Source organism: Tasmannia lanceolata, unplaced genomic scaffold (assembly GCF_043159265.1).
Source record: "Tasmannia lanceolata isolate RefF3 unplaced genomic scaffold, GAP_Taslan_0.1 ptg000020l, whole genome shotgun sequence".
Lineage (NCBI taxonomy): Eukaryota > Viridiplantae > Streptophyta > Magnoliopsida > Canellales > Winteraceae > Tasmannia > Tasmannia lanceolata.
The window spans coordinates 33,446,765-33,470,777 of record NW_027518697.1 but is presented as its reverse complement, the minus strand read 5'-3'; the positions used below and the strand labels follow the sequence as shown (position 1 = coordinate 33,470,777).

General features: G+C 44.3%; 1 protein-coding gene across 17 annotated transcripts in view; it reads left to right on the top strand.

Annotated features, from left to right (window-relative positions):
* Nucleotides 1-24,013, top strand: part of LOC143854854 (uncharacterized) — a 101,663-nt gene that overhangs the window by 15,855 nt on the left and 61,795 nt on the right. For 4 of the 17 annotated variants that reach the window (XM_077364963.1, XM_077364964.1, XM_077364968.1 and 1 more), the window contains exons 1-6: nucleotides 9,881-10,304; nucleotides 10,631-10,691; nucleotides 10,867-11,058; nucleotides 15,985-16,069; nucleotides 17,084-17,314; nucleotides 17,465-17,542. In XM_077364963.1, the coding sequence (XP_077221078.1) occupies nucleotides 9,999-10,304; nucleotides 10,631-10,691; nucleotides 10,867-11,058; nucleotides 15,985-15,998 (573 nt within the window). In that variant the 5' untranslated portion in view covers nucleotides 9,881-9,998 and the 3' untranslated portion in view covers nucleotides 15,999-16,069; nucleotides 17,084-17,314; nucleotides 17,465-17,542. Of the gene's footprint in view, nucleotides 1-9,880; nucleotides 10,305-10,630; nucleotides 11,059-15,984; nucleotides 16,070-17,052; nucleotides 17,315-17,464; nucleotides 17,543-24,013 lie in introns of those variants that run through there. The other 13 variants (XM_077364971.1, XM_077364969.1, XM_077364972.1 and 10 more) reach the window with 10 other exon arrangements.

The window sequence follows — 24,013 nt, the reverse complement described above, 5'->3', positions numbered from 1 at the left end:
TTTGGCCCGCTTCGATGCTGGTCTGTCACCATCATTCAGTTTTTTGAAGAACTATTTGTCAGAAAATCCGCATGGGCTACAAAGACATAACAACAGAAATATAAAAGAGATACAGTCATAATAGGAATAGACAAGCTATAATCTGATATACTGAATTCCATGACTATCATCACATGTGATGGCAAGAAGATCCGGTGGGACAAGAGTAGGATGGATGTCCTCTCCTTTCAAGGGCATGATCTCTTGTTTCAAAGGGCATGATCTCTTGGATAGGTAGTCGGCCACAGCGTTTGCCTCTCTCCAAGTGTGAGTAATCTTCCATGATCGTAAAAGCGGAAGCTTTTCTTTGATTTGCTGAAACAGCATGGCAGCTTTCCATGGGGGATACAATTGGTCATCAATGATTTGAACAACGAGAAGAGAGTCCGATTCCACCCAGATTCTGTCCAGGCCATGAAGTGAAGCAAGCCTCCATTTCTAGCAAGTAGATTTCCTTCATGCTGACCTCTGTAGAGAAGAGAGCTACAATCTTGCCATCAGCGTCTCTAATGATGCCCCCTAGGCCTGTGCCATCCGTATCCAATGAGGCATCAGTATTTATCTTGAATTCTCCAATTTCAGGTTTGTCCCAAGTGCAGTATTTTGGGATTACTTGCTTTTGGATCAGTTTGAAACCAAAATTTGCCGCGATCTTTAAGTTCTTTTCATTCCCTAAAGTGCTGAAAGGAAGGGAGGCTAGCTTTATTTTCACCTCGAGCATGATCTGATGCAGGATTTTGGATTTATGAGAGTGTTTATTTTCAAAAACTCTCAGTTTCTTTCCCTCCAGATGTTGTATATTTCTGCTTGGAGGGAAAGCCGAATAGTAGTAGCAATCTGGCATTTACCACTGAAACGAGTTCTAATCCATAGCTCTTCATCCATAAGGGTATTCTTTGGCTTTCTTCTATGCCCGAATCACCATAGCAGGGATCTCCAAATCCATGCTGAATAGCTGCATTTGAAGAAGAGGTGATCCGAGCATTCTCTTTCTGATTTACAAAGGGTACAGGTGAGGTCATGTTGAGAGTGCAGAGATGGAATCTTATCTTTGGTGCTGAGTCGATATTGGATAGCTTTCCAGCTAACTATGGCGTGCCTCGGATTTACACCTTTGAACCTGATAGTAGCGGACCAGGGGGGCTTCGGGTTCTTAAGTCTGATTTCATTCCAGGCGCTTATAGTTGAAAACTGCCCAGATGCACTTGGTTTCCAAATGGGGTTGTTTGTTGGGTTGGAATTGAACATTGTTTCCATCAGGATGCTTTTTTCCTCTTGGAGGGAAGGTTTATCAAGGATGCGGTTCCAGCCTCTAGAATTGTGAAGTTGAGCAAGACTATTGAGGTTTGAAGAGAGGAATCAGTACAGCTGTTGGAAATAAGAGATGAGAGTGTTCCTTTTGCGTGCCAAGGTTGGTGCCACAATTCAATGCTGGTCTTATCCCCCACCAGGTAGCATGTGTGCTGAAGCGCAAGGTCACGAGCTCTAAATATATTTCTTGGTGGCTCTGATGTTGTTATGGTTTTGCCTGCTCTTTATCGCTGAGTAAAAAAACTTTGAGTTGGAATCACCAAGGTTCAACCAATGAATGATAGATTTCTGTCTGTATAGGCATTCTTCTTTGGAGATGGCTTGGCAGAGGTCAGTTCTGAGCGAATCTTCTTTCTGGATGAGGCTGGGGTCCGTAGGATTGGATGCAAGCAGATTTTGGGTACAAGCAGTCTTAAATGCTCTGTTGTCCCCTCTGATTCCTTGCCTAATCTAGAGGTTTTATCTGGGGATAGCTGGCTATTATTGGTGATACTTTTTCTGCTTGTTCCCAAGGCACTGAAAGCACTTATCCTTTGGAGCCCAATCCTTAAAATCATCTCTTCAAAGACTCCCGCCCAAAAATTTTCAAACCTGCTTTGAATTCCTCGGAGAAGCACCATCAGATTGCAAGTCAAGGAGGACCTCACATTGAAGTTTCAACTCCTCTTCAGGCCCTTGACTCAAATGGAGGAATCCCTCAGAACATCAGAGATTCCCCATGGAGAATGTTGTTCCAAAACAAAGCTCCCTCTTCGGTTCCTACAAAGCTCAACCATATTGTTCCAGAGAAAGAGGAGAAGGAGACCACAGAGCTTCTATTCAAGGATGAAGAAACCCAAGAAAATGAAGACAAATGGGAAAAGTGTTTGATAGGCTTTTTCCTAGTAAAGAGGCCTTATTTTCCTTCTCTAAAGGAAAGTCTTTACTGAAAATGGAAATTATGTGGTGATCTACAGCTATTTACACTGGAAAATGGCTTCTTCCTCTTTAAGTTTTCTAACCAAGAAGATTGCTGTAGGGTCCTTGAAGATACCAGCCACAAATATGGTGGTAGGCCCGTTATTCTCCAACGGTGGGACCCTAATGCCTCCCTTGAAAAAAATAAAATCTTAGAGGTCCCTGTTTGGATCCGACTTCTAGGTCTTCACCTCAAATTCTGGTCCCCTCCCTGCCTTAGTTGGATTGCAAGCATGATTGGGAAACCTCTCTATATGGACCAGCACACAGCAAAGGAATCTAGGCTAAATTTTGCAAGGGTTTGTGTCCAAATCAATGCAAATCAGCAGTTACCAGAGTCAATCACTCTCAAATCCTCTACCGGAGAGATCCTGCAAAAAATAGTCTATAAATGGAAGCCTAAAGCTTGCAAAAATTGCAATGACTTTAGTGATAGCTCAGAAAATTGTTCCCACATCCCATGCCAAAGTCGTGCTCCACCCAAGCAAGAATAGAGGCCAGTTCAATCTATTAGAGACCTGGCAGTTAACCAGTCTCTGAATACCGAAGTTTCTTACCCAGGAAATAAATCTCCTATTGGGAAAAATGATCACCAGCCATGTTCCTCATTCTGTCCCATTCATAAAGCCCCCTCATTACAACAAATTTGATGTGCTTGGAGAAGTTGGAAGTGATTTATCTACCTTACCAGCTAGTCATCAAGTTGACTCAACTCCAAATCAAGAGTCATGGCAGAAGGTCCAAAGAAAGAAAGGCAGAAACACTACTACTCTACTTTTACCCTCTTCTTCTCGTGTTCTCCCTTCCCTCTCAATGGTTCATCCCATTGAGAGGATGGGATAACTCCTGGAGTTTGGATTCCCTTTTGGTGTGTGATGGCTCGAGCCCTTGATGCTTGCTGGGATATATTTCTTGGTTTGGAGGTGGTTCTCCCTCTGTCTCTCCTCTCTCTTTTCTTTGTTGTTTGATTTGTTTTTTTTTGTTTTGTTGAAGTTGTTGTGCTTCCTCTGTGTCTTTTTGTTCTCCCTGTCTTGATTAGGTAGGCGTGTTTTGTGTTCTTCATGTATAATTTTTTATGCCTATCAATATATCTGGTCGTGGTCCTGCCTAACCCCAGCTTACCAAAAAAAAAAAAGGTATCTCACTTGTCAGAATTCCAGTGTAGCCTCCCCCGCCATCCTGTTGTATATCTGGCTCTGTTTGAAGCTCGGTGTCTACATTTCTAGATCAAGAATAAGCGTCTCCATCTACAACTTCAAAGCATGGGCCTACGGCCATCATTGCTATACCCAGTCGGAGTAGACTTCTTGGTTAGGTACTCGTACCTCTGAAGACATATGGTGGAAGTTCGGTGGATATACCTCTGCTACCTTAGCAACCCGCAAATCCAATTATGTCTATATCTCGAACCGTATCATGCATCTAAGAGCTCTCTTCCCCTAGCTCTCCCTAGTTCTCCCTTCCCCGGCGGCTCACCGGTGGAGGCTCCTCCCTCGCTGAGAGGCTCCCGGTCCCTTCCCTTCTAAGGGATCAAGATTCTCCCACCTGATTCAAGACCCCTCTGCTCCATGGAGCCGCCAGACCCCAGTAAACACTCCAATGTTGAGGAAGAAGGTAGATTCTGGCCGACCCAGAATAAAGCTTCTTTCTTCATATCGATTCCTTGACTGAGAATGGATCAGTCCCAGTCTCATCTCCACTATCTCATGAAAACCTTATCCCAGGTTTCAAATCTAGAGCTTCTGATGAATCTCTCTTCAAAAACCTCAAAGCTCTTAGAGAAGGGAAATATAGTGGGGAAGATCCCAGCACAAACTTCGACCCGTCCACCCACCTGAAGAAAGGAACCAGACTTCACAAAAAGATAGAATGGACTTCCTCCTCATCCGGATCTTCGAAAAAAAGTAAGAGAAGGCATCCATCTGGCACTGATTTGAAACCTTCTCCAGTCTTTCTTCAATATGAACCTGAAACCTACCTTAAATTTTTCCCTCCGCCAGCTCCTTTGATATCCCAGTTTCTCCCCTCACCGGAATCCGGGAACATTCAAACTTCCCTTCCTGCCTTACCCCAATCTGACAGGTCCTTGCCCAACAGTCAAAGTCCTAACTCCTCCCATAATCCGGAGGTCAAAAACCCATCCCCATATCTTTGTCCAGAAAAAGAGGAGTTCCCTACCCTAGAAGCTAACCTCGAAAAGACTGCAAGTCAACTCAATCAGCCTTCCCTTGGAAATCACTCCACCAAAAAGACCTTTCAAGCTCAAAATTCAAATTTGAAAAATGAGCGGGAAAAGGGAATCTCACTAGAAACTAATTCTATCCCTCATAAAATGTCCTGGATTTCCTTAATTCTTGTAGCTTGCTTCAACTCATAATCCGGAGATCCGCCAGCTTTCAAATTGGGCCAAACGGTCCTGGATTTCGGAGGTGTGAGTTTGTTCAGATGGAACACGGTGTTTTGGAAGTGGGGTAGAATGCACAGTTGTTTTTGGGCTGGGTTCCAGCATTATCATGGGGGCATCTTGAGGAGGAGATGGACTGACAGACGGAGGAGATTCAGCAGAACCAGAATCGGGGTGTCCCTTTTTAACACCATCGGAATTTTCCATAGATTCTTGGATTTCAAGGGCTTGGCAGGGATTTGTAGACAGGATTTTTTCATGTGAGGGCCTAATTTTTGCCAGGGTGTTTTGGTGGACTTTTGGTTCTTCAGGTTTAGCTGATGTGGCTGGGAAGGAGGTTTGATTGAATGGAATGTCCTCCTGGGATTCCGGCATGGGTTTTTTTGGGACCCATTCTTTTCTGGGCTTTTGCCTGGCAAGAGTTTCTCGAGAGAGAGGACATGCTTGTGGAGAATGGCCGAAGTCTTTGCATTCTTTGCAAGCCACAGGTTTCCAGTCATACTCGACTACTTGAATTTCTAGGTCCGTTGGGGTGCAGATTCGGACATGGTCTGGGAGAGAGCTTTCTGAGGAGACTTCAACACAGACTCATACTCGACTACTTGAATTTCTAGGTCCGTTGGGGTGCAGATTCGGACATGGTCTGGGAGAGAGCTTTCTGAGGAGACTTCAACACAGATCGGGCGTAACTTAGCCTTGTGGATTCCGCTGTTGGGGTGTCCATGTACAATGGTTGGCCGATAATGCTGTCAATTTTTCCCAGAGCTGTTGGGTTGTCCAAAACTTGAGATCCAGAGCTGGAAACTTTATCCATATTGGGAGGGAGGAGAGAGTTTTCCTCTGTAGCGAGCAACTAGGCGCCCATCGCTGAAGAATCAGGGCTCTTCCCCCATAAGTGGCGGTTGGGGCTTCGAGGATGCGAGTACAGTCTTCTTCAAGAAAAAATTTGAACAGGAGGAAACCATTTGGTAGGATGATGAATTCAAATTCTCCGTTTGGCTTCCACTTCCTTTGAAGATGGTCTTTGAGGGCGGCATAGTAGGGTTTTCTCCCAAGGAAGTAGCCGAATAAACAGTTATTCTATTTGGCTTTGGCATCATCATTATCGTCCATTTCAAAGGTTGCTTCAGATTCCCCGTCCGACAAGAGAGTGGGCAAGTGGAATTCAATCTTGGTTGGCTTTGTTTCAGGGGGTTTTGCAAAGAGGTTCTTCCACGGGGCGTCTGGGAGGTTAGAGCCTTTGGTTTTGGAGAACTAGGTTTGCTTTTAAAATGGGTGGGCGGGAAGGGTCAACAAAAAGCTGAGTTTAGGATGACGTCACCAGAGGGGAATTTTGAATTTCAAAAGATGTGCCACAGTGGGTTACCTAAAGGGGTTTTTTTGAATTTTGAACCGGGGGGAATGGCGGGAATCTAGAATCTTGTTGAAAGATCCACCTTGATCTGCATAGAGGGTTTGGCGTCCAATTCCTGCTTTTGAAAGGATTTCAAATTTGTCGGCTAACCTTGGGTTACCATCAGGAGTTAGGCTAAGGTTAGAGTTGGGTGAGTCTGGATCGGTCAAGGGTTTTGCTGGTTCAAGGCCATTAGAGGGAAGGGTTAAGGAAGAAAGGGGAAGCGAATCTTTCGCCATACCCAAAGAGGATGAGCAAGGAAGGAAGAAATCAAGGGTTGCAGGAGGCGGGGGGGGGGGGGGGGGGGGTGATGCATGTGTCTCATTTCCTCTTTGCAGGTGCAAGTTGATGGGCCCACCCTATGACTGATCCAAGGGCTGGGAATGTTTTTTTCTTTGAAAAGAAGGTGCGATTTCTTGCTTAAAGAAGCTATTAGCACTAATAAGTGCCTATGTGCCAATGGCACACTTAAGTGCCATTTCATTTCATTTGGTTAGTAAGACATCGCATTTACATTTCATTTGTAAAAGGGAGATCTATAAATACCTTTCCCCCCCTACTATTCATTTTAGATCTTGTTTTTTTTTTCATTTGAACTAGGAAGAGCGCTCTTCGGAGAAGAAACCGGTGTGTTTCTCGTGGTGGTTAAATCCTGTGAATAAGAAGGTCTTTGGAGCTGGAACCCTAAGCTTCTTCTTCTTGTTTCTACCTTGATTTGGCAAGGTTTTCTTCACGAAACAGAGTCTGACCGTTTCTTCGTTCAGATTCATAGCATTCCATTTCAGATCTGCAAGCAATAGAGGTGAAAATTACTAATACGAATAGCACAGATCCAGGGTGTTTTGCAACATTTTCTTTCAGATCTGATAGTTTTCATGTGAATTCAGTTCATTTGGATTGAATCTGTGAAAGACTTATATTGAATTAGGGATTCTTGTTGCATGTTGAGCTCTCCATGGAATGTACTCATTTTTTCCTTTTCATTTGACATCTAGTACGATTTAAGTAGTTGTGGTTTGACCTCGTTGAAGAATCTGAGAAGGAGAGCTGCTAAAACTAGAGAATTGATTTTCTGAAATGATAATTGCTACAAGTTCTTTGTGGTTTTGAGAAAATAGTTTTCTAAATTGAAGTTGCCATCACTTCAATTGGAACTAGGGTTTTTACCGCTAAACCCAGCTACCAAAACTTGTTTTCCATTCAAGCTCCGAGATAATCCATTTGAATAGATCGAGTGGCTGTTCAGATACCAGTGCATTTTAATTTTTTCACGGCTCCGAGAGACCCTGCATCAACTTGGTATCAAAGCTAATTTGTTGTTTTTTTAGCGCTACAGATCCAGGAACACATAATTTGCTGGGTGTTAAGTAGAAATTTCATATTGTTTTGTTGAGATATTCTCATGGCACCGAGAAGAGATCAAGAGACCGAATCCGCAGCCACCGGTCCCTTTAATAATTCTGGATATGTGGATAAAAATCAATTTGAGGAGTTTATGACATAAAGTCAGAAAAATCAGCAAGATCTACTTGCAGCCATTTTGAGTTTGGGACAAAGGATGGAAAGAATAACCATCCAACGAGCTAGTCCACCTCCACAAATAATGGAAGAAGGCATCCAAGAAGGGGAGCACGATGAACATGAGAATAGATGGCCGAGAAGGGCAGCTCCAAGGCAAAACATGCATCCCTATGACGATCGACGTTGGGAAGCCGGGATCAGGCCAGAAATTTTGGAATTTCATGGGAACATGGATGCCGAAGAGGTTCTAGATTAGATAGACACAGCTGAGCAATTGTTTGATTTTAAGGGTGTACCCGATGATAAGCAAGTGCCGTTAGTTTTCCTTCGATTCAAGGGAAGGGCAGCGGGTTGGTGGCAATCGTTGAAGCATCACCACCGTGAAATCGGTGAGCCAATTTTTCCGAGTTGGAATGACTTAAAGTGGGAAATGAAGCGTAAATTTCTCCCATTTAATTACCAAATGGACTTCTATCATCAGCTCCAAAATCTAAAGCAAGGAAACAAGACGGTGGTTGAGTACACAAATGACTTTCACAAGCTTGTTGCACGGAATAACCTAAGAGAAACACAACAACAGCTACTATTCCGCTATTTGGGAGGACTTAGGCCTTCGATATATGACACTTTACGAGTGTTTGAGTTCACGTCAGTTTCAGCTGCATTCTCCAAGGCTAAACTACTAGATGAATCACAAAAGAAACAACCATATAGAGCTAATTCCTCTTCTACCAATTATGAGGCTGCCACACCGGTAAAACAAGCTGTCCCTTCATCTTCTACAGCTCCAAAATCGTTACCTACTGCTGTTCCAGCTGATACAACCTATGTTAATCGTCCTTTCATTCGTTCAGAAGCAGCTCAAGGCACGCCGATGCAAAATTCAACACCTAGACCACCCGTTAGGTGCATTGGGTGTGGTGAGCTTGGACACTACTTGAGAGAGTGCCCAAAGAAAACATAGCAGCTCTACATGCAAGAAGAGACTATTTTGGTTGGATTTTGTTGAACGTACTAAGGGTCTTATGGTCATAATATGTTAATTAATATCATTAATATATCGAATGGGGGAAAAGAATGCTTAGAGCGCATTCTAGACTCTCACGCCATTCTCTTCCTCTCACGTCTCTCTCTCTCTCTCTCTCTCTCTCTCTCTCTCTCTGCACCATGTAGTTATCTAACATGGTATAAGAGCTTCAAGGTTGAAGATCGGACCACCCATCCTTGAAGAAACCTAAAACCTAGAACTTTTAAAACCGTAACCCTGAAGACGCGACGAGACGAGACGAGACGAACACAATCCCAAATCCCTAACCCTGAAGATGCGACGAGACGAGACGAACACAATCCCTTCTCTTTCAACTATAACCGTAAACACAACCCTAAAACCTATTCCTAACCCACTTGCACCCCCTATTCACACCCAAAACCTAACCCTAATCCACTCACGTCCCCTTCTCTCCACCCTAAACTCCAACTCTACCTTGTTTCTTCCCTTCACATCCTTCAAACCTAGCCCTATCTTTTCAAATCAATCCCTAACTCTTTGCTCTTCTCAAATCAGTCCATAAATCCTACTCTCTTCATGGTTTAAACTTGTTTCTTCTCCATATTTTATTCTCTTGTTGGATCCGGGAAGTTTGTTGGTGATTCTACTCTCTTTCTTCTATGTGTTGGGGTATTTTTTTTGATCTCTTTATTTGTCCCGGAACATTGTCTTTGTGCCTGCGATCGTGATTTGTTAATAGATTTAGTTGTATGTTGGTGTTGGTGATTGTGGAGTTGGTTGTGAATGTTTACTGTTGGCGACTTTATTGGTGATTCCCTAAGGTAGATTTATTGGTGCTTGTTGGTTGCTGGTTAGAGTGATCGGTTGTGCCTCGTCACCTGGTTGTTAGTGATGCTCGGTGGTTGTTGTCGGTGGTGGATTCGTTGACGATTGTTGATCGTGGTGTTGGTTCCTTGTGAATATTGTGTGGTTATGATTATTGTTCGTGATTGCTGATGATTGTGGATTTATTGTTGATTGTTGGTGGTGTTGGTTGGTTGTTGGCTGCTGAGTGTGGATGATTATTGGTGTTTGTTGGATTATTGACTCTTGTTGGTTGATGGTTAATGTTCCTTATTATTGTTGATTGTGCTTGGTGGTGGCGTTGTTGTTATCTGTGGACGAATTGTTGGTGGTTGTTTACTTGGTCCTTGTTAATTATTGGTTATTTGGATTGTCGTAGTTGGTGCTTATTATGGCTTCGAAAGATTCATCATCGCAGCCTAAGGTTGTTAAAGCCACTCTTCCCTCTTCATTCCATTCATCTAGTGCTTTTGGTCTATTTGGCCGTGGCTGTGATAGTTGTGGTCGTAGTCGTGGTTGTGATGGTGGTGTTGGACATGGCCGTGGTCGTGATTCAAGGGGAGGCCGGGATGGTGGTGGCCGTGGACGTGGGCCTCGTTTTTGCACTTATTGTCGTATGGATGGACATACCGTTGATTATTGCTATGATTTACAGCCTGAACTTTGTCCCTACAGAACTGCAAATGCTTCTGCTTCTTCTGATGGTATTTTTTCTGATGCTCCATCTGCGACGCCTGATACTCTGGTTGTCCCTCGTGCGAAATATGAGGAATTTCTCCGTACCCGGGACAAAGGAAAGCAGCCCACTGCCACGTTTGCGCATTAAGGTAACCCCTCATGTTTTCTCTCTGGTAGTTCTTCTGGTCCATGGCTCATTGATTCAGGTGCCTCACACCATATGACTGGTAACCCTAACATTCTTTCTTCTTTCCACTCTGTTCCGTCTATGGGTCCTCGTACTGTTACCTTGGCTGATGGGACTACATCCCCTGTTTCTGGCATTGGTGGTCTCCATCTCGACGGGTCTTCACTTGTCTTCTGTTCTATATGTTCCGTCTTTTCCTGTTAATTTGTTAATTTATTATCTGTTCGTCAATTAACGCAGTCTCTTAACTGTTCTGTTTCCTCCTTTTCTTCTCATTGTGTTTTTCAGGACATGAAGACTGGGACGAGGATTGGCTTAGACCCTCGGGCAGAGAAGTGCATTTTCTTGGGTTATTCTCGAACCAAAAAATGTTATAAATGTTATAGCCCTCGCCTTCGAAAGACATGTTTCTGCGGATGTCACATTCTTTGAGGACCAGCCTTATTTGTCTGGCTCAGGTCCTCACTTACATGTTGACATCCCTAGGCTTCCCGTTCCTTTAGTGATGGGTCATTCTCTGCCAGGTCATGTGGGTGCTCCAGACATTGCCACAAGTTCTCCTGTGGACCCTAAGGATTCTGTGGATTCTCTACCAGGTCCTGTGGTTACTGAACTGAAAACTTTTACTCGGGGACCTCGCCAGGTCGTTCTTTCGACGACTGAAGCATCATCTCAACCCAATGATCCTCTTCCACAGTCGGATTGTCAACTTTCAGGTATTTGTTCTCCTACTCATGATTCACCTATTGCATCACGGACTAGATCACGTACTGTGGCTCATCCTATTTCTAATTTTGTTACTTATGAGCATCTCTTACCATCTTTTCGGTCCTTTGTCTCTAGCATGTCTTCAGTTACTTTGCCTAAGTCAGTTACAGATGCTCTCAATCATCCTGGATGGAAGGCTGCTATGGATGCTGAGATGGCTGCACTTCACTCCAAAAAAATGTGGCAGTTGGTTTCTCTTCCTTCTGGTGCTCAACCTGTTGGCTGTCGTTGGGTCTTTGCCATCAAGTACCTACCAGATGGGTCTATTGAACGTCTCAAAGCCCGCCTTGTTGCTAAGGGGTACACTAAGACATTTGGCGTTGACTATCAGGAGACTTTCTCACCGGTAGCCAAAATTTCGTCCGTACGAGTACTGATTTCTTTAGTTGTTAATCGTGGTTGGCCTCTGTATCAGCTTGATGTTAAGAATGCCTTCCTTCATGGTGATCTTTCAGAGGAAGTTTATATGGAGCAACCTCCTGGGTATGTTGCTCAGGGGGAGATGTGCTCTTCTGTATGCCGCCTTCAGAAGGTAATTTATGGTCTGAAGCAATCGCCTAGGGCTTAGTTTGGAAGATTTAGTGCTGCCGTTTTGCGCTTTGGGTTGAAGCAGTGTGCTGTTGATCATTCCGTGTTCAGTCACAAATCTGATTCTGGATATATTCTCCTGATAGTGTATGTTGATGACATTGTAATTACAGGAGATGACATGTCTGGCATCCAAAATCTAAAGTCCGTTCTTCAAGGAGAGTTTTCCACTAAAGATTTGGGCCAGCTTAGATATTTCCTTGGTATTAAGGTTGCACGGTCTCGTCATGGACTAGTTTTGTCACAAAGAAAGTATGTGTTGGACATCTTAGAGGAGACGGGCTCAATGGGGGTGAAACCTGCGACTACCCCTATGGATCCAAATGTTAAACATCTTCTTAATCAAGGAGAGTTGCTGAATGATCCAGGTCAATATAGAAGACTAGTTGAGAAACTAATCTATTTGACTGTCACCCGTCCAGACATATCATTTGCAGTTGGTATGGTTAGTCGTTTTATGAGTGCTCCATGTACTTCCCACTGGACTGCTGTCATTCAGATTATCAAATATTTAAAGGGTACTCCAGGTAAGCGTCTATGCTTCAGAAAGTATGGACATGAAAAGGTAGAAGGTTTTAGTGATGCAGATTGGGCAGGATCTCCTGTCCTGCTGACAGGAGATCAACTACGGGATATTGCACGTTTGTAGGAGGTAATTTGGTGTCTTGGAGAAGTAAATAGCAAGATGTTGTGTCCAAGTCAAGTGCAAAGTCTGAGTATAGAGCTATGTCATATACAAGTGGGGAGCTAATATGGCTTCGATCCTTCTTAGCAGAGATTGGTTTTTCATCTACATCTCCAGTATAGTTGTATTGTGACAATAGAGTTGCAATTCATATTTCAACAAATCCAGTCTTCCATGAACGGGCCAAACATATTGAAGTTGATTGTCACTTCATTCGTCATCGAATTCAGAGTGGTGAGATCTGCACAATGTTTACTCGATCTGCAGATCAACTTGCAGATATGTTTACCAAGCCATTGGGTAGTGCAAAACTGAAAGATTCTTGTAACAAGCTTGGAATGTATGATATATACCTTCCAGCTTGAGGGGAAGTGTTGAACGTATTAAGGGTATTATGGTCATAATATGCTAATTATTATCATTAATATATCGAATGGGGGGAGAGAGTGCTTAGAATGCATTGTAGACTCTCACGCCATTCTCTTCCTCTCACGTCTCTCTCTCTCTCTCTCTCTCTCTCTCTTTGCACCATGTAGTTATCTAACAGATTTCTTGCTTAAAGAAGCTATTAGCACGAATTAGTGCCTATGTGCCAATGACACATGCACACTTAAGCGGCATTTCATTTCATTTGGTTAGTAAGACATCCCATTTACATTTAATTTGTAAAAGGGGGATCTATAAATACCTTCCCTCCCCTTACTTTTCATTTTAGATCTTGTTTTTTTTTTCATTTGAACTTGGAAGAGAGCTCTTCGGAGAAGAAACCGGTGTGTTTCTCGTGGTGGCTAAATCCTGTGAATAAGGAGGTCTTTGGAGCTGGAACCCTTAGCTTCTTCTTCTTGTTTCTACCTTGATTTGGCAAGGTTTTCTTCATGAAACAGAGTCTGAGCGTCTCTTCGTTCAGATTCATAGCATTCCATTTCAGATCTGCAAGCAATAGAGGTGAAAATTACTAATACGAATAGCACAGATCTAGGGTGTTTTGCAACATTTTCTTTCAGATCTGATGGTTTTCATGTGAATTCAGTTCATTTGGATTGAATATGTGAAACACTTATATTGAATTAAGGATTCTTGTTGCATGTTGAGCTCTCTATGGAATGTACTCATTTTTTCCTTTCAATTGACATCTAGTACGATTTAAGTGTTTGTGGTTTAACCTCGTTGAAGAATCTGAGAAGGAGAGCTGTTAAAACTAGCGAATTGATTTTCTGAAATGATAATTGCTACAAGTTCTGTGTGGTTTTGAGAAAATAGTTTTCTAAATTGAAGTTGCCATCACTTCAATTGGAACTAGGGTTGTTCTTATAGCTGAACTCAGCTACCAAAACTTGTTTTCCATTCAAGAGCCGAGCTAATCGAGTGGCTGTTCAAATACCAGTGCATTTTAATTTTTTCACGCCTCCGCTACCAGAGACCCTGCATCAGGGGGGGCTTCTCAGCTACAGCTCCTTGGGATTGTAGGGATTTTTTAGGAGGGGGGGGGGGGGGGGGGGGGGGGGAGGAGGAGGGTTTTGGGGGTTTTGAGAGAGAGGGGCGTTTGCCAGGAATGATTTTACGGAGTCTGGTTCCTTGCTTGAAGTGGGTTTCTGGATTGAACTGCAGTGATTCCTCGTCAAAGGAAAACATACCTTTTCTAAGGATTGAGAGGAAGGGATTTGGTTTCGAAAAAGGGCATTTTTTCCCCAAAGAAGGGGGTATCTTCCTCTAGCCCGTAGTCTCTTGCCACACGAATAGCTTCCATGAAGCCCAAGGGAGAGTCGAACTCATTTCCTACCCCATCGGAAGGGAAAACCTTGCCTGGGTCAGGTGGGATGGAGGCCTTGAGCTTTGGATCTGGTGGTAGGGAGCAAAGGGGGGAGCAAGAGGGGAGGGGAGGAGGCTCCGCAGGTAGGGGAGCCAGTAGATGGGCGAAGGGGAGGGGGAAGGGTAGGGGAGATGGGCTCAATATCTATATATACACCCATTTGCTTTGAACATTAAACACTTTTGATGATCTACCAACCCTCAAGAGCCACCATTAACACCTTGCAATCATTTTTGGCTAAAATCTCTCCTCCAAACTTGTGCCTTGACTTGTGTCATTCTTTTGAGTTTGGATTTAGGATCTTCTACTTGTAATCTAATTGAGAGAATCATTGTGAGCTTTTATTGTGCATTCAAGCCCCAAGGGAGGCCGTGCTCTTATTCTTCAGAAATAGACTCCGGGTTGTGCTTCGGAGAAGCTAAAATTATCAACTATCCTAATTTGGATTAAATTTCCAGATTTACACCTCAAATACTGGACTACATCAGGTATAGGAAGATTAGCCAGCATCATCAGTAAGCCCTTCTATATGGACTCCCACACAGCAGAAGCCTCGAGATTAAATTTTGCTCGTGTCTGCATTGAAATATCTGCTGATAACCCCTTGCCAGAGCTAATCCACATTCAAACTCCTACAGGAGATGAAACACAGGTTATGGAATATGAATGGAAGCCCAAATCGTGCAAATTGTGCTGTGATTTTAGTCACATCTCATGGCTGCCCTCAGAATCAATTGTCCGGTTCTCAAGCCAATCCAAAGGCAAAACAAGAGTGGGTTATTACATCTTGCTGTCAGCTTGTCACATTTTTGAAGGTTTTAAAAAGTGAATTGATATATTCACCCCTTTTGTTCATTGAGACAGCCCATTGAGATAGCCCTTAAAAGAGTACTCGTAAATACATTAGAAGAGGCTGTCCCAAGTAAAAAAAAGGGGGCCAATAAATCACTCTCTTTTAAAAGACTCAAAACCCAAAGCTGGTATTTTCCCCAACCTAGAAGCGTCCGTCTTCTCCCCGGAGAAACCATATGCCATTTTCATGTACACTCTCAACCATTTGAATGAAGACTCATTCACCGGAAGAAGCATCCATTCGCCGGAAGAAGACGATGATGAGGAAGACGAGGAACCTCAACGAGAAGGTAGAAGATCCCTAACGGGAGATCTTGAAGGTGGAAGGAGACGATGATGAGGAAGTCGAGGAACCTCAACGAGAGGGTGGAAGATCCCTAACGGCAGATCTTCTTTTCTTTTATTTTTCTGCTTTTTTTTTTATTTCTATTTTGGCAACTCGGGTCGCATTTGGGTTGGGTCGGGTTGACCCACGTCAACATTAGCTTCTTTCCTTATAACAACACTGATTTTGTGATTATGAGATGCGTTATGTTCCATTACTAACACTTTGGAGTTAGTTCAATCAGGTAAAATTCTGTCAATATGCTATTTCTTGCATAATCACCTAATTGTGTCCGTGTGTATTTAGTTTCTAGTAGAGTTAACAAATTGGAGGTATCAAATTTGAATATATTTTGTTACACTACTAGTAGAATCAACAAGATCAAATGTCATTGAGGTTGTTCATAATCACCTAATTGTGTCCACGTATATTTATTGAGTCACGGAAACAGCCTCTCTGCAAAGCAGGGGTAAGGCTGCGTACATCTAGCCCTCCCAGACCCCACAATGGCGGGAACCTCGTGCACTGGGCCGCCCTTTTATTATTGAGGTTGTTCGACGCAGTTCGGAGAGGACTGAAATGGCAAAGTATATGACATGCTTATAAATGTGCAGGACGTCAGCATTAGTCGGCAACTTGGCATAGCCATTGGAAAATTTCAAAGGTTCATCCAAATCAGACTTTGATGGCACATATAAGGTTAGATGTGGAAAATTTTCTGTCGTTTCAATAGTTAATCTAATCCAGTTGACATTAATGCATATGTTTTAAAATGTTGTTTTCATATCCCTAAAATGAGACGAAAATTTCTATTGCTATGTATAGTTGGTTGCTAGCCAAAAGTTCTGGCCTATGGAAGATTTGGGCTGAAGGAAATCATGCAACTCTTCTGTAGGCATTTTAGGGGTTCATACTTCATACACTGTTGATGAAAATGTAGATGAGATAATGCCCCATCTTTTTCAGAAGATCTACGCAAACTTGTATAAAGTTGGAACATCTATCTGCATAGCCATAGCCTATTGTAAAATGCTTTGTGCTTTGTTACATGTACATTTTTCTTTCTAATGCTGGTTTGATCACCCTAAGCTGAGTTTTAAGGGAGAAGGACACGGGTGTTTATTTGAAAAAAAATCACCGCCATTTATCAGGGGAATGGTTTTACAGGTTAAATAATTTTGTTTATTCTATTAATTTTTTAAGCTGTTGATCTTCCCTCTAATGAGCAGAAGCTTCAACTCCATCCATCTGAGTTGATCTTGAATATCCAAATTTTTATTTATGGTTAAGAAATTATGTTTCCTATTAGACTCATTATTTCTTCCAATTGTGACAGCATTGGATTCCATTTTTTAAAACGTTCTTGGGAATTTCAATTCTTTCTTCACAAATTCTCCTTTTTATTTATTTGCAAATTTCAGTGACTACGTGTGGTTTAGCAAGAGGTGCTTTAGACATGCTTTGTGAAAGAAAAGATAGATTTGACATTGTAATTAGTGATCTCAACATGCCTGATATGGATGGATTCAGTCTCCTTGTACATGTTTTTTTATGGATTCAATCTCCTTGAACATGCTGGGCTTTAGATGGATGTAAATGCAATCAGTTAGTTTCCTATCACCAGATTTTGAATTCATGGGTTGTTTTTCCTCATCTATCTTTTCTGTTTTGTGAAATTTCAGCTCATGAGATATATTCTATCGAATTTTATAGTGATGTCTGTAGATGGAGAGACAAGCAGGGTAATGAACAGTGTTCAACAAGGGGCATGCGATTATCTTCTTAAGCCCATACAGATGAAAGAACTTCAGAATATATGGAAACATGTTTTTAGAAAGAAAATACATGAGGTCAAAGAAATTGTGAGTCATGAAAGCACTGATGATACTCGGATGCTAAAAATTGGATTAAATGAGTTGGACTATGTGCATTTACTTAGTGGAGGTGATCCAAACTTTTTTTCCATTTTCTATTTTCTCCTCATATCTTTTTTAACACAAAATGGTAGATGTTTCCTAGGGATTTTTAAAGTTTATTATTCGCTTTCATATGAAAATGCTTGTATGGACTAAGAAGAGTACTTTTGTTTTCCAGAGGTTGGTCCAAAGAAAATTCTTGAATTGATGAATGTCCGTGGGCTAACAAGAAAAAAATGTCGCTAGCCATCTACAGGTAATGCTCCAAATTTTATTCCAGTTTCCACGTGAAATTATTCTATATTGCTGACATTGCAAGACCAAGCATGCTGTTTTCATGGTTTTTTTTTTTTTTTTTTGATTGGTAAGCTGGGGTTAGGCAGACCCCGACTGGATATATAAATAAAAAGGAAAGATACATCATGGAAAATGAGAACGAACCCAATCACAGGAGAAAGGGGGAACAAGCAAAAAAAACACAAAAGGAGCAAGCAAGCTCAAAACATCAAGAGCCAGCCTGTTAAGGCATGGAGAAAAGAGACCAAAATAAGCAAAGAAACAAAAGCATCTAGCTAAGAAATCAAAACAGAAACCAGCAATCATCACAGAAAATTAGCCCCATCTCGAGCTATCCCAATCTCTCGAAGGGAATCTTTGAGAGTGAAGGAAGAACACAGGATGGGGATGGCCTAAGAAATAAAGACGGTTTCTTTCCTTTTTTTCCTTGAACCTTTTGCCATGATTCTTCAATAGTAGAGGATGACGGAGAGTCAGATTCCTTGTAAGAAACATGAAATTTCTCTACTAGGGAAATCTGGTCTTTAATTGCACCAGTAGCAAACTCTTGGGGCCTGCCAATATGGTGATCCACATTAAGAGAATGGCCTTGCTCGGTATCCAGGCAGAGAAACTAATTTTGAATGGAGAGACCCTCGAATTTGTAAGGGGTCTTTTACCTCTGAATTTTTCCTTCTCTTGAATCACTTCATTTCGAAACTGATCAAGAGATTCTCTTGAAGCACTAGCTGTTTTAACTGGCCTCCATTCTTTCTTGAAAGGAACATAGCTATGGTTGAGAGGGCAATGGTCGGAGGTATGGCTGAAATCAAGACAAGAGGTGCACGCCTTAGGTTTCCAATCATACTCCACTTTTTGCAAGATCTCTCCCTTAGAGGATTTGAGATTGATAGAATCAGGGAGTTGCTGGGCTACACTTACAAATACACTAAATCTAGAGAAGTTGAGACGAGTAGTTTCCGCGGTATGTTTATCCATGTAGAGAGGTTTACCAAACAAGCTTGCAATTCGGCTCAAACAATGTGTATTCCAATACTTTAGATGGAGACCCGGGAGACGAATCCAAATTGGAGCCTCTATTATCTTCTTTTTCTCAAGAGGGGTGTCTGGATCCCATTTTTGGAGAAGAAGGGGTCTGCCACCATATGAATGACATGGCTCTTCAAGAATATGCGAGCAATCTTCTGAATTTGGGAGTGAAATTTTGCTTAAAGCTGGTTTGAAATCCACCCCAAAGGTTGGTAGCATGTGTTATGCCTAAAATTGGTAACAGATACGTCAGTGACGAAAGAGCTGATCTGGTGGGCCCAAGGGGCTGGGCTGAAGGAACTAAGCCCTGCACAAGAGCGCACGAGGTCAGAAGACCAACCCGGAGTCGTTGCTCCGGATGGGCCCTTAGACACTCAAGTCAGTATGAGCAGAAGTGCAGAGCCAGAATTTTAAAAGTGGTAGTTCAGAAGTTATTACCCTTTTTTTTTAGCCTTAGGGGGCCTTTTATAGAGAGAGCCCTGGGGTGGTTGAATTACCTACCCCAGGACAGGTGTCGGCCCATTTGTGGGTTTAGGTTTACTTGTTCTTGGCAGATTACCAAACTACCCTTGGGTAGGTGCTGAATTTGTGGCGGGCCCTTTGAGGACCACGTGTCGACAACTAATTGGTTGCTGCTTTTCATACCCCATCAGTTGCCCCCCAGTTCCCCAAGTCATTGCAGTGACTTGGTGAAGTATGAGAGGTTGGATGAGCCGGTGTTCGGGACAAAAAGCACCGGCCAGTTTTTGCCCAGCACGGGATGACCATAAATACAAAGTAAAAAGATCTGTCCAGCCAGGCATTCTGCACGGCCTGAGACGGCCAGAAACTCGAAGTGAAATCTGTCCGGCCAAGCCTTGTGCACGGCCTGTGACGGCCATAAACTCGAAGTGAAATCTGTCCGGCCAAGCCGTCTGTCCGGCCTGGGACGAGCAGAAATGAGAGGTGGAAAATCTCTCCGGCCGGCCGTCTGTCCGGCCTGGGACGAGCAGAAATGAGAGGTGGAAAATCTGTCCGACCAAGCCGTTTGTCCGGCCTGGGACGAGCAGATTTTTGTCGTTTTCTGAACATGCCATATCCTGGCCAGCTTGGGACGACCATATTTTTGTCGTTTTGCGAAACGCGTTATATTCTGGCTGGCGTGGGACGACCAAATTTTTGTCGTTTTCTGAACACGCCATATCCTAGCCGGCTTGGGACGATAAGATTTTTGGCATTTTGCGAAACGCGTTATATTCTGCCCGGCTTGGGACGATCAGATTTTTGTCGTTTTCTGAACGCGCCATATCCTGGCCGGCTTGGGACGACCAGATTTTTGTCGTTTTGCGAAACGCGTTATATTCTGGCCGGCTTGGGATGACCAGTTTTTTGTCATTTTCTGAACGCGCTATATCCTGGCCGGCTTGAGACGGTCACAAATACTTGGAAGAATTTCTGTGCCCAAACACTTGGAGGATCTTCCGCGCCCAAACACTAAGGAGGTTTTCCGCGCCCAAACACTTACGAGATTTTCCGCATCCGGCCCTATACGTAGAAGGCACGATCGTCGTCTATAAATGTACATATTATACGTATCTCTATACGTATACATACGCTTGCCTTGCGGTGTGTGCCCTTCATTAATGAGGGACACATGGCACCATCTGGTTCGCGAACACGAACCGCCTCAAGTCTCTAGGCTATAAGAGGAGGTTTTCACCCTTCAATCTTCACTTTTTAACTTTTTACTTCTGCCTTTTTGCTCTGCCTGCTTGGCTCTGGTAGCTTGTGGTTGTGGTCGTCCGCGAATTAGGAGCCTTTCTCTTCAGACTAGTAATCTTCTTTTCAGCTCGTCTCTATTTGATTTTTCTCTTTTGTGTTCTTGATGTCCGGTAGTACCTCTAGTTATGAGTCCGGTTCTAGGTCGTCTTCAGGGGAGTACGCATCTTCTAGTAGCTCAGGGTCTAGTTCGTCGGAGAGGACCCAAACTAATTTGACCAGGGTTCCCGGTCCGTAAATGGCAAGCCCTAGGATAAATGTAGTTGATTTCGATGAGCTCGTAGGTAGCGGGGACGAGGTGATTTTAGACTTAAACACCACCCCCGCCGAGGCGTCCACCACATTCGTTCTGGGCTGGGTTGTAGAGGTCATAGCTGAGGCTCGGATGGATGCCAATCCCTGGTACAACGTTCAAGCTTTTTACGAGGAGAACTACCTTGAAGAGTCCAAATTAGGGGAAGTTCGGGACATGTATTGCATTCCTGAGGGGTTCATTTTGAGGGCAGCGATAGAGGGAGATATGGCCTGTAACGATAGCACCGATGTATGCATCTACGGGGAATCCCTAAGAGCCGGACTTCGGTTTCCCCTGCACCCCTTTTTCGCGGAGGTTCTCCGGTATTACGGCCTGGCTCCAGCTCAGGTCGCGCCGAACTCATGGAGAAAGCTGATTGGATTCATGTACCTGGTCCGGGGCCAGCTCCAGAGAAACTTGTCCATTCTGTTGTTCCGTATGTGCGTGCATTTGAAGAGGCACAAGGATGGAGGTTGGATTTATATAAGCCAACGTCCGGAGGTGAAGATGATCACCGGAATCCCATCCTCCATACACGTATGGAAGAACAGGTTCCTCTATGTCGAGGACAACGGGGCTACTGAGCCTTGGCCGGTTCCTTTAAAATGGGACACCTCGGACACGCTGGCGCTGAGCGATGATGCGCTTACGTTCGCTCAGGTCTGCGAGGAGCTGCAACGTGAGGGCCTGATTCACTGCGGAGAGTTGTCTAAGGAAGAGATTCTGGTCGGGCTTGGCATTAGTACTGCGACCCGGGCACATATGTGGTTTAAGGCTAGTTTTGATCTTTAGCTTGCTTTTGCTATTACTGACCGGTTTGCCCTGTCGAATTTCAGAGATGCAGAAACAGTCCACATTGAAGAAGGTAAGGCAGAGTGCCTTCGGGCGGGGGCAGGGCCAGAAAAGGAAGGCCCCCGAGATTTCCAATCCTGCGCTTGCGCAGGACCCGCCGCCCAAAGGGAGCAAGCCTTCAGTGAAGATCGTTGGCGTCTACGGCCGGGGAGCGGGATCCTCGAGGCAATCGGACGTGGTCCTGGGCGTCCAATCCCCCCCCGTAAGGCCTGTGGACAATGTTTTTCGGCCCAACTGAGCCGTTCAGAAAATTGACACCGGCTTGGGTGTTGTCGGGTAGCCAGGGAGATAGTCACCAAGGGCTTGTTGAAGCAAGACAAGCTCAAGGTCCTGCACGAGTCTCCGGACACGGCCGACGAGGCCATGTTCTCCTTGATTTATCAGGGTTTTTTTTTTTTTTTTTTTTTTTTTTTTTTGTACTTGCACCCTTTTCTCAACCCGCAGATCGGATGCTACTACAATGACCTCCGCCAAAAAAGACGGGGCTTCTCCGCCACAATCACCAAGTTAGAGGAGTAGAATGGCAAGCTGAAGCAGGAAGCCATCGAGCTCAATAGGTCCATTCAGGAGCGGGACCAAGAGATCACGCGGCTAAAAAATGAGGCGGCCGTTCAGAAAGAGAAGGCCAGCGATGCCCTGAATCAGCAGAGGGAGAGGGAGAGGGAGAGGGAAAGGCTGAGGGAGGCCGTGCAGAAAAAAGAGGACGAGCTTGTCAGCTTGTCCACTGATTCTTATAAGTTGGGGTTCATGGATTGCCTTGATCAAGTCAGGGGGTCCAACCCGAATGTCGTCCTGGAAGGCCTTGTTCTGCCTGAGCCGGTGGCCGGGGACACAGACGAACAGGGAACCCTCCCAGCGGCTGATGCCTCCGCGGTGGATCCTCAGCGGGATGGTGGTCATGAGGGGTCTTGAACCCCCTATCCTTTTCCTGTTTTGACAAGATTGATGAATTCTTTTTGTAATGGCCCCTGAATGCCCAACTTTTGTAATGGCCCTTCGAGGCCCCACTTTTTATGAATAGAAGAAGCTTCATTGCCACCTATTGCATCTGGTCGCGTTTGTCTTTCGACATGGATCGTTTCCGACCAGAAGGGCGCTTCATTGCCACCAAGCGGCGAATACCCAAGTTTTATTGAACTTGGGTTTTTGGCGAGGGTTTGGCTTTCTGCTCGGGTCCGTTCCTGACCAGAAGTGCGCTTCCGGTCTCTTTGGAGACGAACCGGGGTGAACCAAGCGGCGAATACCCAAGTTTTATTGAACTTGGGTTTTTGGCGAGGGTTTAGTTTTCTGCCTGGGTCCGTTCCTCACCAGAAGTGCGCTTCCGGTCTCTTTGGAGATGAACCGGGGTGAACCAAGCGACGAATACCCAAGTTTTATTGATTTTGGGTTTTTGGCGAGGGTTTGGTTTTCTGCCTGGGTTCGTTCCTGACCAGAAGTGCGCTTCCGGTCTCTTTGGAGAATAACCGGGGTGAACCAAGCGGCGAATACCCAAGTTTTATTGAAGTTGGGTTTTTGGCGAGGGTTTGGTTTTCTGCCCGGGTCCGTTCCTGACCAGAAGTGCGCTTCCGGTCTTTTTGGAGACGAACCGGGGTGGACCAAGCGGCATGTATTTGAGACGAAGAACTCGGAGCTTTCAAAGAAATATGAACCTTTTTTATTATCCACATTCAGGCGTAATTACAACTGCATCCGCTTTTGCACCAAGTGGTAGGCTATTAGTAGTATTTTCTGAGGTTCCTCGAGTTCCAGGCATGGGGTAGTAGGTGCTCGCCAAGTGTCTCCAGTTTGTAACTCCCCGGGCGAATGACTCCTTTCACTCGATACAGCCTCTCCCAGGTCGGGGAGAGTTTGCCTACCTTCGTTGGTTGGGAGATGGCGGCCTTCCTCAAAACTAAATCGCCCGCTCGGAATTCTCTTGGGCGCATCCTCATGTCGTGATAGTGGGAAACTTTCTGCTTGTAGGCTGTGATCCTGATTCGGGATTCATCCCGGACTTCTTCCAACAAGTCGAGGTTTACGAGGAGTCCGTCCCCGTTGAGCGGTTCGTTGAAGTTGGTGACACTGGGAGATGGGACGCCAATATCAATGGGGATTACTTCCTCAGTTCTAAAGGACAGGTTGAAGGGCGACTCCCCCGTTGTAGTGCGTGAGGTGGTACGATATGCCCAGAAAACGTGATAAAGTTCATCAGCCCAATGGCCTGCCTTCTCATCCAATCTTTTCTTGATCCCCTGGAGCAAGATTCTGTTCGTAACTTCGGTCTGCCAATTCATCTGAGGGTGTGCCACGGAGGTGAACCTTTGTTCGATTTTCAAGTCTGAGCAGAATTTTTGAAAGTTCCGGCAATCGAACTGCCGGCCGTTGTCCGTTATCAAGACGCGAGGTATCCCAAATCTGCAAACAACCGACTTCCAAAAGAAGGTCTGCACATTTTGCTCCGTGATCTGGGCTAGAGGTTCAACCTCTACCCACTTGGTAAAGTAGTCTATCGCGACT